Here is a 17,327-nt window from a genome sequence, read left to right on the forward strand (position 1 = left end):
CACTTAAGGTATATTGACAGATACTGATATAAGAATTATAATTACTTCAGGGTGTTTGCAAAGTGATTCAGCGCGCAGTTTAAAAGGAGAGTCGCAGGCGGTCAGAGGCTCTGGAAAGGTGTGGTTTACCCTTGGCGCCGAGACCCGACGACTGTGACTTCGCTCTGGGATTCTCACAAGAGCTCTCTGTTGACTCATCGCAATAAGATGACATTTTGTGGTTGTTTTTGATTTGATACTGATAGTTGGATTCTTTTTATTCACATTATTTCCTTCTGGTGATATATTCGATTAGTATCAGACTGTCGTGAGATTGGAATTTATTGGTATCGTGACTGAGAGCGTAATCCAAAGAAACAAGCAAAAATAAAAGAAACATACTAAAGCAAGTCATGAGAAAGCACGATGACGTTGCGTCTTTCTAACTCAGATACACAACGATGCTGATGCAGCTTCTTCACTCCCATTTCCTCCCTCTCTCGCCCTCCAATCATCAAATCTTATTAACATCCCACCACATCAGCTCAACGTCTTCCACGCAAGCTTACCGCACCTGTTGTGATTTTTAACCAACTTCCAGCGCGTATCCCGTCACCTGAACTGATAACCCGTCATCCCGGGTCCCTCGTCCAGAACCAAGATGGCGTGTCTGCGGTTCGGAAAAAAGGAGCATCTGGTTTTTGTCAACTTTTTTGTTTGAAATCTCAGCGTAGGAAGAAAGGCGGACGAAAAAAAAAAATCCCGATAAGAAATTGTAATAACGTGTCTTAATGGGATGGGATTAAAGCCAACAAAGAGCGAGTATATACAAAAAAGAGAGGATTCACTAGTATGACGAGGATATTTTTTGCGTATTAATCATCATCCGTTACACATAAAGATAACGAGATCTATTCCAAATATGTCTCGCGATATAAAGTTACGAATGTGATTATCTATCACATATTCTTCGAAAATACATATTATGAGAACAATTACTATGATTATATTGGCAACCAACAGCACCTAGCATTTAAAATATTAATTAAGTCGTTAAATACCGAGTTCGGACCTTTAAATCTTTGCATAAATTAACCGTCTCACGGACCTTCTTCCTTCCCACTGACCTACTGTGGCTAATTACCTCATTAAGAGGAAGAATTACCGAACCAAAAGGATAATTAACTCTTAAGCGGTAAACCGCATTGAGTGTTTGTCATTAACAGATGACCAGGTACTGATATCATGTAAAGACTACGTGCGGAATCTGGGACTATAAGTATGTTAAAGTTAAAGTTATTATGGAAACGTTCGTTATGCATCTATTAGTTTACGCTCGTAATCCCTCTTGCCAAACCAAGCATTAATTTATGGTTTTCAGTAGTATCAACTGAAATAAAAGAACGAATAAAATGAAAACATGAAAATAAATGTGCTTATATACATTTGAACGTCATATAGTTGAGTCACTTAGCATCCCTTCTGGTGAGCAAAACCTACAAACGTCTTGTCTCGTATGAAACATCGCGGATTTTAATTCTGCACATCTTGCCACGGTAACATACACCGGAAATGCACTTTTTAAGACTTTTGCAATCATATGCTGGTGTTGATATTTATATTATATTATGTTCATATTTACATCTGATTATCATAAGATTCCTTTATACAAATATCAAAACGCACAATATATATAGGAAGGCATCCCGCTTGCTAGAGAAATTTAAAAAATCATATAAACTGAATACGTTCTCTAATAAGATGTTAACAAATCAAATACGTAAGTAATAAATATCAAGAGCTTTTGACAACTCGATATCAAGGCTTTCTTCCGCCTAGGAAAAAAAAGTAAAAGAGAAAGAGAAATAACATTAGAAAACACGAGAAACAGAGGCTTTGCGTGAGACGAAGAGACGCGCAAGGTTTTCCATGCTAACACCCTAATGCTGTCTCTGAAATCATGTAGCGGAAAGAGCTTTAGTAAAGCCTATGCTCACGGGAGCGGCGGTGTCTGGGAGCCTCCCTGTTACGGCACGCAACACCCCTTCCTTCCGTTAATCCCCCGTTTCTTCAAGGACCAAAATCCCCCGTTAAGGATTTGGAATCTCGTCCTTATAGAATGGGTAGCAAGGGTCGGAAATGTTCCAATGCTGTAATTTGTGGTCTTGTTGTTACTTTATTTGATAAAAATATTATTTGATGTGTGATGAGTGAGTTGGTTTTATGGTTACTTACAGCGGAACTATATGGTCTTATAATATTCACAAGATGAGTCATGCTGGGTAAGGAAGGGTAAATTAAGGTTCAGAAGTAACAACCTGCCCATCGAAATCGAACCGAGACACCAGACGCGTCTCGCAGGCAGGTCGAAACAGGTCATTTCCGATCCCTAACAAGTGGGTCGCAGGAAGTAGGACCTTTATAAGGAAGGTATTAAATGAGGTGATGAGAACGGAGGGGGGAGGGGGGAAACCGGATCTTGAGACTCCTTAACAACAGGATGCGCAAAGAGAGGAGAGGGAGGAAGAGTGGAAAATGAGCGAAAGAGAGAAAAAGACATGGCCTGAAGAAAGAGTTTCAATATCCTGAGTTATTCAACTCTAAATGGCCACAAAGTCTTGCTAATTTCTCGCGTCACTGAGACGGAACTGTCATGGAGGAAAATAACGCGCTGTCATTCTCCCTGCCCATCAAAATTACATCTATTTCCTTCCTGCCATTCTTCTGTCCTCTCTTTCCTTTCTTTCTTCTCTTTCCTTGCCGTTTAATTTCGACAAGGAAATTATTGTCTTTGAGTTTTCTCTTGCAAAAAATCATGCGAAATAGATCTACATTTACGAAATGAAGTTGTTATGGTTAATTCTAACTGAAATAACAATGATATGTAGTTGAAACGTTTATAGACGTAGTTATATGAAGTATGCCGGAGATTCGAATAGGCATATATGTCAGACAATAAAGGCAGCGTTATCAGGAGGTGCACAGTCTATTCATGCAAGGGATGGTAGGCGCGACAGGCTAATCGGAAGTTGGTGCAGCAGTGTGAGATGCGGATGGCGGTGGCGCTAGCGGCATTGGTAGCGGCGGCCGGGCGTTAGTTTTAGCGTAGCGGCGTCGCACCTGTAAGGGGGGGGGGGGGGATGGGGGAGATGGGAGGAGACGGAAGTGCACATGGACGACGCAGATGATGGCGCACCTGAACCGCCACAATTTTCTCCTCCGTCCGCGCGCTGAGGGAGCCGCGGAAGGAAGCCTAGCGCGGGAGAGCGAGAGGATCTTCAAGGTCGGTGAATGAAGAAAAATTGTCCCTCCGCTGTTATTACACGTCAAAGCAGGAAACCACACACATATACGCACTCGTGAACACGCAAGAACACATGAAGATGGGCAGGAAGCCCGCACAAAGGAAAGGGGAGAGGAAGGCAGAGAAAGAGGGGAGGGAAGAAAGAGGAAGGGAGGGGGGGAGAGAGATAGAGGAAGGGGCAGAGTGTGTGTGTGTGTGTGTGTGTGTGTGTGTGTGTGTGTGTGTGTGTGTGTGTGTGTGTGTGTGAGTGTGAGTGTGAGTGTGAGTGTGTGTGTGTGTGTGTGTGTGTGTGTGTGTGTGTGTGTGTGTGTGTGTGTGTGTGTGTGTGTGTGTGAGTGTGTGTGTGTGTGTGTGTGTGTGTGTGTGTGTGTGTGTGTGTGTGTGTGTGTGTGTGTGTGTGTGTGTGTGTGTGTGTGTGTGTGTGTGCACGTAAAGGCACGACCGAAACAAAACGAAATGGGCCCAACTCACTTTCTTGAATTGGAGCATATCGAGCGCCACTTGTCCTTGTAGTACATCTGGAGCCTCCCCTGCAGAGGCGTGGGGCCGTCGACCAGCCTGAGGCCCGTCTCCCTGAGAGGAGCGCCCGGAGGCTGGCTGCTGGTCAGCTTAATCCTATTCGTCGGGGTGCCCTGAGGAACGCCAGAGAAAAATCGTTAAAACAAAACAAAATAGGAAAAGAGAGAATGGCTTCAATGTGAAAGAAAAAATGCATATGTAATGAGATATTCGTGAAACTAGTTCAAATGTTGAGTTACTGACAAAGGTTATTGTGACAAATGTAGACATTTAGATTAAGACTAAGAACGAGATTTCCGTATTGCGGGGTATGGTGTAAGTTTCTGTTAAGCATGTCCATTAGACGTAATAGCATGGATTACAAAATTATATATATACAAACAAATTCTCACTCGTATCTTTACTACCTAAGAAGATGAATTAACCTAAAAATCCATTTCGCAAGAGCAGCGGCTATTTTTTCTTTTTTTTATTTGACGATGCAAACAGCCACATCATAACGTAAAACAAAACAAGAAACACTGAAAGGCACATAACGAGGATCTTAAAAGTCGCGGATTCTTAAAACATTACGTAAGAATGAAGAAAAACATGGGAGAGAGAGAGAGAGAGAAAATGGGTTGAGGTCAAAGAGAGTGAAGGGGCCGAGAGGTAAATGGGAGGTAAATGAAAGTGGATGGAAAGGAGGGCAAAGTCAAAGACGGAAAAATAAAGATAAAAAGGGGAGATAAGAAAATAGGACGAAAGAGGGAGATATAAAAAAAAGGACAGGGAGAGGGAGGAAGAGAAGAATTGAGAGAGGGAGAGTGTGTGTGTGTGTGTGTGTGTGTGTGTGTGTGTGTGTGTGTGTGTGTGTGTGTGTGTGTGTGTGTGTGTGTGTGTGTGTGTGTGTGAAGAAAGAAAGAGAGAGAGAGAGAGAGAGAGAGAGAGAGAGAGAGAGAGAGAGAGAGAGAGAGAGAGAGAGAGAGAGAGAGAGAGAGAGAGAGAGAGAGAGAGAGAGAGAGAGAGAGAGAGAGAGAGAGAGAGAGAGAGAGAGAGAGAGAGAGAGAGAGAGAGAGAGAGAGAGAGAGAGAGAGAGAGAGAGCGAGAGAGAGAGAGAGAGAGAGAGAGAGAGAGAGAAAGAAAGAAAGAAAGAAAGAAAGAAAGAGAAAGAGAAAGAGAAAGAGAGAGAGAGAGAGAGAGAGAGAGAGGGCAGAGTCTGAGGGCAAGAGCGATAAAAAGGAGAGGGTGAAACGAGAAATAAAAGAAGGTAAGAGAGGGAGGGCTTGATTTTTGAAGTGGCAATAAAAACACTCAAGAAACAGGAACTAGGAGAAAGATAGCGATGAGAAAACGAAATACGAGGACGAAATGCGAAGCGAAGAACGAAGGGAGAAGGCGAAAAGAGGATCAGTGATAACGAGGGGAAAGGAAAGCGAATATGGGGCAAAGATAAAATGTAAATAAATCATCAAACATATATTAAACAAACTGAATAAATGATAAAGGAAATATGCGAAAAAAACGCCAGAAATACATCATCGTCACCATAATCATAAAAGGATAAATAAATAACTTAATAACAATACAAAAAAACAAAAAACGGATAACAAAGGACATTTTTTCGAATTCAGCGAACATGAGATGAAAAAAACAGGACATAAAAACAAACAAACAGACAAACAAGAACAAGAACATACACCCTTCCCGCTCACCTTCCCAGGATCGAGCTGACCTGAGGGCGAAACGTAAGCTTCCCCTGACCAAGTAAAACCCGATAGAATCTGCTTGTTCGAGCTCGAGACGAACACAAAAAGAATTCTCCGATTTCCCCCATTCCCATCCAGGCGATTCTCGGTCCAGGGTCCGAAATTGGAAACTTTCTGTAGCGTTGTGCCTTAATTTAGTTAGATCATTAAGACAAGACGAGACTAAGTAACTCCGCAAATATTATGCTCTTATTGTTGTACGTATTCGCACACTCTGCTTTGGTGTGTATACTCGGGTGCATATAAGGACATTAGACTACCCCCACGAAGGCCCACAACTTCGCTTGATATCGAGCCCTGCGGGGCTTCACACTGCGGGGGAGGGGGGGGGGCGACGTTAGGGCGAGAACTTCGAGGAGCTTTGGAAGAGGTGCGCTTGCGGTGGCGACGGAAGGGGGCTCCTGCCACCCTGCGGCCGCCTTGCGGGGGATTAGGGGGAATTATGCAGGGAAGATGATATTGGATCCGCCATTGATCCGGCAGGCTGGACAATCATCACGCAAACACGGAAACAAGCTCAAATACGCGGTAACACACACACACACACACACACACACACACACATACACACACACACACACATACACACACACACACACACACACACACACACACACACACACACACAGATTTAAAATTATATTTTTGTGCAGTGAATTCACACAGGCATAAAATATATATGTATTAATGAAGAAGAAAAAAAACACGTTAAAGAACGCGAACAGTAAAAAGACAATTGAACCTACGAATCCAGGGCCCGGTTATCTCATGACTCACGCAGACAACAAACATGCCAGCCACAAGCCATTCCCACACCGCCCTTCCGGCTCTCCTCGAAACTGCGTGGAGAGAAGAGGGGAACGAGGCGGGGAAAGAAGGGATTGAGGTGAGAAGAGGGGGGGGAGAGGAGAGAAACTGAAAGATGAAAGAGAGGGGAGGGGCAAAGGGCAGACATTATCGAAAGAGAAGGGAAAAGGATATGAGAGACTAGAAAAGAAGGGGAGAAAATAAACGGAAAAGGGAAGCGAGAAGAAGAGGAAGGTTTTTTTCATAATCATCACCGTTATTATTATTCGAATCATAATACTATCAATATCATTACGTTTATCATCCATCATATCTGATAAAGCCTTTTTTTACATGGACTTTCATAGTTGCTGTTATCATTATCAATACTGTTATTATTACAAGAAAAAGTAATAGTATTGCATCACCAATATAGGTAAAACTACTATCATTATTATCATATCAATCATTGGGATTTGTCATTGTTACCACTGCGATTACTGTAATTTTTAGTAATGCTGTTTTCATGATTTAATTGCTATTAACGTTACCATTATTCTATATTTTACCGTGATTAACACTGACATAATTTCAATGGATTTCGTTTGATCTTTGTGACCAGCGCTTCGGCAACACTTCTTTCGAGCTCCCTTATCTTTTATCACATGACGAGACAGGACTTCTTTATCTCTAAACATACCATTAAGGCGAATATCCAAACGCATTTCCATTATAAACTCGCCTTTGTGTCTTTTAGTCCAACATTATCATTATCGGTGTTATCAGCAAGACCCGGACATGATAGCGAAAAGGTGGACCGTCGCGGTCCAGATAAGGAACTCATTTGGAATATGTTTGTCATAATTCCGTATCATCCAACTATATCTTTAAAGTTTTTTTTTTCCATTGATTAAGCAGATACAAAAGGAAATAAAGAAAAAAAGAGAAAAAAAAACTATATATATATATATATACATATATATATATGTATACACATATATGTATGTATATATACACACATATATATGTATATGTATATATATATGTATATGTATGTATATATATATATATATATATATATATATATATAATCTGCATTTTTATGTCTAAATCATTCACAGCAAGCCTATGAATGAAAAGTTAAACAAAGTCACAACTCAAATCCACATCGGAGTAGTAAATAGCAGATGTCACACCCACCAGCCGTCATCTGCGTCCAGGTAATTCTCCATTCCTAAGTATTCGTAATAATAAGCAACCAAGGCTATTCCTCTCCTCCCCTTCCGGCCAGGACTCGCGCAGGTAGGCCTAGGTTCCGGTCCGGACGCGAGAGTGCAGAGCCGCCCCTACCTGCCCCCCCCAACCCCTGCCCCCCTCCCCGCCGCGTTCCGCATATCACCTCCAATAAGCAGCGCCGTGTTGTTCGCGCAATAACAGCGGCGGAGTCGTAATACCTGCCTCGGTTTCATGTTGCGGGAGGCGTTACGTCACGCTTTATCTTTGTGAAGCAACGCATGACCCTCCAACCGGTCTGTCGGGAAGTGTTCGGACGGCGTCGGGCTCGCCGGGCATCCACTATGGGCGCTGCGGCCTTTTGCATAACAAAGCGAGGCATTTGTGGGCGGGTGAATATATAAAGGCTATCTATTTACTTATCTATTTATCTATCTACTTATTTATTTATCTATCTACTTATCTATTTATCTATCTACTTATCTATCTCCCCATCTATCGGTCTATCTAGTTATATATCTATCTACTTATTTATTTCTCTATCTATCTACACACACACACACACACACAATTTATATATAATATATATATATTTTTTTTTTTTTTTTTTAAGTAAATTGTAAAATTTTCTACCGTGTTGATTCCATGGTAGAAAAACCCACAATGCTCAAATCCAGTTTGTGAATTGTGGGTTTCTCTACCATATATTTATATGTGTATTGTATGTGTGCGTGCATAGGTGCTTGCGTTTTGTTAACATGTGCATATACTCGAACCAAGAAGAGTATCAGTCATCCTATTTGAATAAAGTTCCTTTGAAATTTTGCACAATAACGGGCAGTATAACAAATGACTGGACAATCGCAGGGAGAGTCAGCTGGCTCGGCCGTCCCTCCAGCCTCAGGAAGTGCCGCGTCCATATCCGGCTTCGGGCGATTGGCTCGAACATTCACAGCTTCAAATACGTCACACATCGCGGGCATACTTGTATGTTTGATAAACATCCTCCTCATCCGCATTTAGGTGAGTCACACATGAGTCATTAATGCCACAGGAGGCGACATGGGATAGAGAATCCTCACCCAGTTAGGATATATATGTATTTTTTTCCCTAGTGACTTATTTGGTGGTTGTCATCGTATCTTTGATGAACTATCTGTATTTCGACATTCAGTGTAAGGAAACTTTGATCCCGGCTGTCATATATATCAAGAGTGGCCGTGACAAATAAAAAGTGGAGTGATTCCACAAAGCAAATTATGATCAGTGCGCTGGGATGAAACTTAGTTAATGGCATGTAATAGTTGTACTTAGAAACATGAGCAAATCTTCTTTGAACAAATACTAAATAAATGTATAAGCGAATGAATGAATAAGTAAGAATGAAGGTAATAAACTGTCTTACAGGTAGGATGAAGTCTACGAACTATTATATTTAAGAAGTATGATTCGTTTGAGCAAAAAAAAAAAAAAAAAAAAAAAAAAAAAAAAATTTTTGCTTTACTTTTTCTCGTTTTCATCACGTGAAAGGAGGAAGCGCCAATTCTCCCATCGGCTCGGAGGAGCACCCGAGCCATTTCGTTCGTGTGCTGGGAGCCTGAGCGCGCAATAAAAGTCTTGGAGACACCGCCACCACAAGCCTCATGCGGGAGAGTACTCGGCTGTGACTGTCTTGCCGAGAGGTGGTGTCGCCGCCCTCTCCCCCCCATCCATCCCTTCCTCCCCTCATCCCTCCCTGCCTCCCTTCCTAACTCCCTCACCCCAGCCTCCATCTTCCTTACCTTCGTCCCCACATACTTTCCTACCTAATCCTCCTTCATCCCCCCTTGTCTCTCCTTCTGTCTGCCTGTCTCTACCTCTGTCTCTGTCTCCCTCTTTCTCTCCCCCCTCCTCCCTCCATCCCTACCTCCTTCACCTTACCCCATCCTCCTTTCCTCTCTCCATCATTCACCCCCCCCCCCCTTCTTCCCTTCATCTCTCCCCTCCTGTTATTATGACCGCCACCATAACGCTCACCGTTACCATCCCTCGTACACCCGAGAACAACAGCTGTTGTTCACCATCTCGCGTAGTGTTCATCAAAGCAGGCATGATGTCGTAATTTCGGACTGGATCTCAGTATAACGTTGAACTTAAAGCGCTGAACTTGCACTTAGTTGATCAATCATGAGTTTTATCACCAACGCCATCTGTCGGTTGTAATTACAATCATCTCTTACTCCGACCACGTCCGCTGCGGCTGACCATAACAGCATCGAAATCACAGACGTTCGTTGCATCAATGTACGCCTTGGAAAACGAGAATAATCTTACGCTCTCTTTTAGTATCTCATTTTCTTCTGAATCCCCTCATCCTCCTCATCCTTATCATCCATCTGGCAGCTACACAAAGCCTTATGCCTCATAACGCATCCCTTCATAGTTCTTATAAACGGTTTCATTTTAGAAACCTCTCCCCAGCCCCAACCCCCCTTCTCCTCTCCCTCGCTCAATCCAGAATCTTCCTCCCTAAGTCAGTTTCGCCGACACAAAGAGACCCTGTGTGTGTGTGTGTGTGTGTCTGTGTGTCTGTGTGTGTGTGTGTGTGTGTGTGTGTGTGTGTGTGTGTGTGTGTGTGTGTGTGTGTGTGTGTGTGGGTGGGTGTGTGTGTGTGTGTGTGTGTGTGTGTGTGTGTGTGTGTGTGTGTGTGTGTGTGTGTGTGTGTGTGTGTGTGTGTGTGTGTGTGTGTGGGTGGGTGGGTGTGTAGATGTGCGTATGCGTATACCTGTGCGTGAGTGTATGTGCAAGTGACTTTCATAAAGTGACTGAACACTGAGTAGTAAGTCTCGTTTCAAAGGGAATATGATTCAAGTGCAGCGGCAAGAAAAGGGAACAGCAATCGAAGAAAAATGAAAGCGCTTCTGTTCCAGTATCTTGATTTGAACACGAGAGAGCTTTTGTATGCGTCATCGTCACTCTCCTGCCTGAGATGATCACCCTCTCCTCTTTCTTTCATTCTTTCTTTCATTCCTCCCCCCCCTTCTCTCTCTCTCTCTCTCTCTCTCTCTCTCTCTCTCTCTCTCTCTCTCTCTCTCTCTCTCTCTCTCTCTCTCTCTCTCATCCTTTCCCTCTCACTCCTATTTCCTTTTGCATTTCCCTCTCCCTCCCCAAATCAAACCACTCCCCCCTTCCTTGGATGAAGAGGCGTGGAGGTGTGAGAACAGATATATATTTTTAAGGGTGGAGGTTCACGCCAGCCCCTCCCTTCCCTCCCCCCCCTAATGGAGACGAGACTCACGCAATCGTTCCGTATCACCAGAGGGGGAAGAACTCACTGACTGCCGAAGAACGCAAACAAGCCTGGGTGAGCGTGTATGCTGTAGTGATACGCGACAAAGAGTGCTGGAGAGGGACATATTACTTGCAAAAATGCGAATCTATGTGTGTGAATATGCGTGTGACAGAGAGAGAGAGAGAGAGAGAGAGAGAGAGAGAGAGAGAGAGAGAGAGAGAGAGAGAGAGAGAGACGAGAAGGATAGACAGATAGAGAGAGAGAGAAGAGAGAGAGAGAGAGAGAGAGAGAGAGAGAGAGAGAGAGAGAGAGAAAGAGAGAGAGAGAGAGAGAGAGAGAGAGAGAGAGAGAGAGAGAGAGAGAGAGAGAGAGAGAGAGAGAGAGAGAGAGAGAGAGAGAGAGAGAGAGAGAGAGAGAGAGAGAGAGAGAGAGAGAGAGAGAGAGAGAGAGAAGAGAGAGAGACAGAAAGAGAGAGAGAGAGACAGAAAGAGAGAGATAGAAAGAGAGAGAGACAGAAAGAGAGACAGAAAGAGAGACAGAGAGAGAGAGAGACAGAGAGAGAGAGAGAGGCAGAGAGAGAGAGAGAGAGAGAGAGAGAGAGAGAGAGAGAGAGAGAGAGAGAGAGAGAGAGAGAGAGAGAGAGAGAGAGAGAGAGAGACACGCAGAGAGAGAGAGAGAGAGAGAGAGAGAGACACGCAGAGAGAGAGAGAGAGAGAGAGAGAGAGAGAGAGAGAGAGAGAGAGAGAGAGAGAGAGAGAGAGAGAGAGAGAGAGAGAGAGAGAGAGAGGGTGGAAAATAGATAGACATAAGTTTCATCTACATGATCATAATGTATACATCCATATGCCCGTATTAATATCTGTCAATATCCGTGTATATAGATAAGTGAATGTAGACAGACAAATCAACAGATATACAGATATGGATAGAAAGAAACAGAGAGATAGACAGACAGATATAGATGAATAGATAAATGAACAGATAGATAACTAAACAGATAAAAGACTAACAGACAGACATATAAAGCACACTGTACTGATGTGAACGGTACATGAGAAAGCGGAAGAAGTCGTACAGAAATCCACGACGGCTCCTTCCCGACAGCACCACGCCCGTCAGGCATCGAAGGATTTAAACATAATGACGCCCTCGCCCCCCCCCCCCCTTCTCCTCCTCCCCTCTTACACACCTGTCGTCCGAAAGGCAGATCGTCGCCACACCCACCCGAGACTCGGGGCGCTCTCCGCGATTCTTAAATTTCAATGAACCGGAGTGTGAATGGGTGTTTGTGCACGTTAGCTTTACTTATATCTAGTGCGGTGGCTTTAAAGAAATTAATTGCAGTACTCGAGGAAAATATATGTATATTTGCCAGATTTTTTTTTTTTTTTTCTCTCTTTCATTTCTTTATGTTGAAAATAATGGAAGTCGCTGAGGAAACTGGTTCATTTGCCGTGCGCTTGTGTTCTCTTTCAGGTTCACTTCTCATTGAAGAAGGTCAACGGTTTCGTTATTTTTTCATGCTGCTTTGAGTCAGATTTTCTTGTGCTTCTTTTTCCTCACAGTTCAATAATTTCAAACCGAAAGGTCTAACTAAACTAGTACGTTTCTGCATGATCCTAATTGTCCCTAACCCCAAAAATATATAGATACGTTCATTAAATGTCTTTGTCTGTTTTCCCTCTCTTCCTTGAACTTTAACCTCCTTTGTCAGCCAGGTCAGCCAGGTCAGCCAATGTCATCCAGCTGCAGTTTGTTTACATCTGTTCCGCCTGGGATGAATGATGTCGAAGCCAGTCAATAATGATTGATAATTTCCTGAAAGCTGATACAAAAATAGGCAAATACAAAGGGAGGCGGTAAGGAGGGTGGGGGTAGAAGAGGAGAAAGAGGGAGGGTGGGAAAGAAGGAGAAGGAGGGGGAAGGGAGAGAGGGGGAGCAGAATACTTTTTTATTCACAAAAAGAACAAGTTTAACCGATTTAAATGTTTGGGCTCCTTGAAATCAGATAAAAGCAAGCACATGTTACCAAATCGGAAATGGTGTAACAAGACAAACATACAGACTGTAGTACGACATGTCATGACGAATTTCAGGTTATCTTATCTTTTATCGCTCTCCAAACAGAATACCTCTGTTTCTTGATTAAGGTGAGCTGATCCACAATACTTTGGTCGCTATAATTTAGATACCGGGTTATATATATATGTATGTATATATATATTTATATATATATATATATGAATGCGTATAATATACACATTCATATATATATATATATATATATATATATATATATATATATATATATATATGAATGCGTATAATATACACATTCATATATATATGTATATATATATATGAATGTATATATATACATATATGCATAACTTATATATATACATATATGTATACACATGTATTTGTGTATGTATGTATATGTACACACACACACACACACACACACACACACACACACACACACACACACACACACACACACACACACACACACAGAGAGAGAGAGAGAGAGAGAGAGAGAGTGAGAGAGAGAGAAAGGAGAGAAAGAGAGAGAGAGAGAGAGAGAGAGAGAGAGAGAGAGAGAGAGAGAGAGAGAGAGAGAGAGAGAGAGAGAGAGAGAGAGAGAGAGTGAGAGAGAGAAAGGAGAGAAAGAGAGAAGAGAGAGAGAGAGAGAGAGAGAGAGAGAGAGAGAGAGAGAGAGAGAGAGAGAGAGAGAGAGAGAGAGAGAGAGAGAGAGAGAGAGAGGGAAAAACTAAGAGAAAGCGACAGAATAAAACAAAGGAAGACAAAAGAAGGTGCCAGCTTCTCGAGTAGATAAGCGACACCCCTCACGAGACTCACAAGAGTTGGCAGTCTATGGAACATTCTATGACAGGGTCCGCGCCATTTTTCGACTATGAAGAGCAAAACTGTATACCTTTTTACACAAAAAAAAGAGCTAATAGGCTAGTAGAAGAGCTAGTAGGCTAGTATCAACAGTAACTAGACGTATAGACGAATAGCATGTGAAAGAGAAGAAAATAAAATAATTCACGCGGTTTATGCGTTCGGGTGTCCGCATTATCGGATTACCGTTACGAACACGGGGAACCAGAGCTATCTCAACACAATAAAAAAAAGTCGAGATATGTACAAACATTTCAAAATTAATGGCATTCGTTTAACAAATGCGACATTCAATATCCATATCTATATCTATCAATATCTATCTATCAATCTATAAACCTATCTATCTATCAACCTATCTATCTATTTACTCCTCTATTTATCTACGTATATAAAACATGCAAAGAAATCGCCGAGAACTTCTCAAAGCAACCACAAAGTAATTTCACGGAGAAGGGTCACCTGCGCCGCCATGTTGGAAACTTTCTTTTGTGTGTCCTTTTGTGACGCCGAGGCGAGCATGGAAGGGAGGAGCTGGAGGGTGCGGGCCGTTGGGAGTGGAAGAAGGGGAGAGACAGGAGGGAGTAAGCAGGGGAGATGGAAGGAAGGAGAGAGAATGAAGGAGGGAGAATGAAGAGGGGCAGAGGAGGAGATCGAAAGAGAAAAGTAGAAGTAGAGAGAGAGAGAGAGAGAGAGAGAGAGAGAGAGAGAGAGAGAGAGAGAGAGAGAGAGAGAGAGAGAGAGAGAGAGAGAGAGAGAGAGAGAGAGAGAGAGAGAGAGAGAGAGAGAGAGAGAGAGAGAGAGAGATAAAGATAGAGATAGATATATATATATATATATATATATATATAGAGAGAGAGAGAGAGAGAGAGAGAGAGAGAGAGAGGTGGAATATGGCGTTTAAACAAGAATAAGGTAGAACAAATAAACAAACAAATAAAAAAGAGAAGTAAACAGACACACCACAGAGAGAAAGACCCGCATACATACACAACAGGAATAAAAAACCGTGCATTACACCAAATGACACATAACGTACACCAACCTCACACCTGCATTAAGGTCGACATCACCATAGTGCACGTGCCGGCCGATGGGCCTTATGCTTCCTCACCAAGGGATCAATTGACCATTAATACGCCTGTCTGAGTGGGTATTCGTGCAGGAAGTCCAGGGCGGTAATCACCTGTCTGCATTGATCTGGCTTTAAATTAGGCGCCTACAAGGTGAGCCATAATGCTACATACTCTAACGCACACCTAACACACACCCTCTCCATATGCCTATCTATTTATACGTCTATATATCTATGTATCTATACCCATATAGTTTTTGGTCTATCGATCTATCTGTCCATCTATCTATCTAGCAATCAATCAATTTCTGCTGTCTCTCCCTCTCCCTCCCCATTCTCTTTTACCTCTTCACTCTTCCTTTCCTTTTCTCCCATTCTCTTCCCTTTCCCCCTCTCCCTCTTCCTCTCCTCTCCTTCCTTCCCCCTCTCCTTCTCTCCTTCTTTCCTCCTCTTCCTCTCACCTGTCTCCCTATTCTCCCTCTCTCCTTCCTTCCTCCTCTCACTCTCCCCTGTCTTCCTCCTCTCCCTCTCTCCTTCCTCCCTTCTCTCCCTATCCTCCCCCCCTCCCCCATTCTCAAAGCCTTGCACCAAGAAGGACATAACCACACCGATATCAAGAAAATCAACAAACAATAGCAATATCTTTGATTACACAATAACCCTGACATTTGCTAATACCCGTGGAAACTCCTTGTTGATGAGTGCATTTGCTAACAGGCGAGAGAAGTGAAATTCCTCTGATAAACATCGCTACACGCAAGGACATTTTACATACCGACATGTCAGGGACTGAAAGCTATATAGATTTTAAAAGAATATCGAGAAAAAAAATGTAGTAACAATGAAGATAAGTCAGTAAAAGAAAGAAAAAAAATTGGTTAATAGAAAAGTACTAGAGGGAGAAAGACATATTAACAGAAGAGAGATGGAGGGAGGATGATAGGTTAATAGGAGAGAGAGAGAGAGAGGAAGCTGAGTTGAGAAAATCGGGAAGGAATGAGAAGGCAAGCCGCTGAAAGGATAGAAATGAGAATTACCCGGTTTTTTTTGTGTGTAGGCAAAGGTGAACTTGAGAGGTTAGTGAGGAGTGACTGATTGTATGAATAACAGCATTTTTTTTTTTCAGATAATCATTATCATCATCATTTATCAAATAATTATCGTCACTAAACTGTCAAATTTATCTTACACTAGATAAAGAGAAAACGAAAGGAAGCAAAGAAAGAGAGTAAAGACGAGGAATATACGACAGGCAGCTAACTTTGCCATATAATGCAACCTTCGTGAGAGAAGAGATTTATATACTCTTCCAGCGTCCGTACGTACAGGTAAACCTCTTTGTGCCCTATATGCATTAAGCCTGTGCAGTGCGAACATATGGATCAATGCCGGAGTGTCATTCACCCTCTGAACGGCGCTTGGCTGGCGTTCACCTCACCCTCCCCTTCCTCCAGCCCCCCTCACCTCAAAATTATCAATATATAATACAAATTATGTACTTCATTGTCATAGAATATGAATATGAATAATAATATGTGTGTGTGTATATATATATATACATATATATTACATATGCATTACATTATATATGTATGCATGCATATGTTTATATATATATATATATATATATATATAAGCATACATGTGTGTGTGTGTGTGTGTGGATGTATGTATACATGTATGTATGGATGAATATGGCTATATATATATATATATATATATATATATATACACACACACACACATATATATATATATATATATATATATATATATATATATATTAAGGGAACATATAGGGAATATCTACAGTCTCTAATGTATTCCAAACCTTTACAATTTTTGAGATTCTTGAACTTAGATGTTCGCATTAGAAATGGCATAAAGTAGAAAGACGCTAACGTACATTTCCGATCTCTCCCATTTTTCGTTTTAATCCTGATCATCCCATCCGTCGGAGGGATGTTCCATATCAAGAAAGATTATTTTTTTTCTTATATCTTTTTCTATATATCTATTTTGCCTGTTTGTCGCTACCTCTCTCTTATTTTTTTTTATTTATTTTTTTTTTCTCTTTCCCTTGGCCATAACCTTCGAGGATCCCTCACATGAATGGCAAACCAAGCCATGACCGCGTAATTATTAGGTGTCATTAAATATTCATCATAATTCTTTATCTACTTTGTCTCACTTCCCGTATGTTCCTCTTTCTTTTTAATATTATTTAGTTCTCTATCTTTTTTCTGAAATCTTTATCTTTTTTGTCTCTATCCTATTCTTCTCCAATGTAACTCGCGTTTCATTTTCCTATTTTATATTTTCTCTTGAGACCTTCTACCTTACCGCACCATTCCACACTATTTTCTTCGCGTCTTGTACTTTTTTTTTTCCCACGTCGCTTCCACGAACCCCGCCATTCCCGCCGCCAGGACTTCCTGAAGGAGGGACGGCGAGGTGTGTCAGAACCCGGCAGCGTGACAAGGCTCCTCATCTGTTCCGGTGTGT

At 42.1% G+C, this 17,327-nt stretch overlaps 1 protein-coding gene across 1 annotated transcript in view; it reads right to left on the minus strand.

Annotated features, from left to right (window-relative positions):
- The window catches only part of LOC125039462 (protein bark beetle-like), an 82,452-nt gene that overhangs the window by 48,590 nt on the left and 16,535 nt on the right, over positions 1–17,327 (minus strand). The window contains 1 exon segment of the mRNA XM_047633418.1: positions 3,755–3,915. Within this exon segment, the coding sequence (XP_047489374.1) occupies positions 3,755–3,915 (161 nt within the window).

Source organism: Penaeus chinensis, chromosome 27, assembly GCF_019202785.1.
Source record: "Penaeus chinensis breed Huanghai No. 1 chromosome 27, ASM1920278v2, whole genome shotgun sequence".
NCBI lineage: Eukaryota > Metazoa > Arthropoda > Malacostraca > Decapoda > Penaeidae > Penaeus > Penaeus chinensis.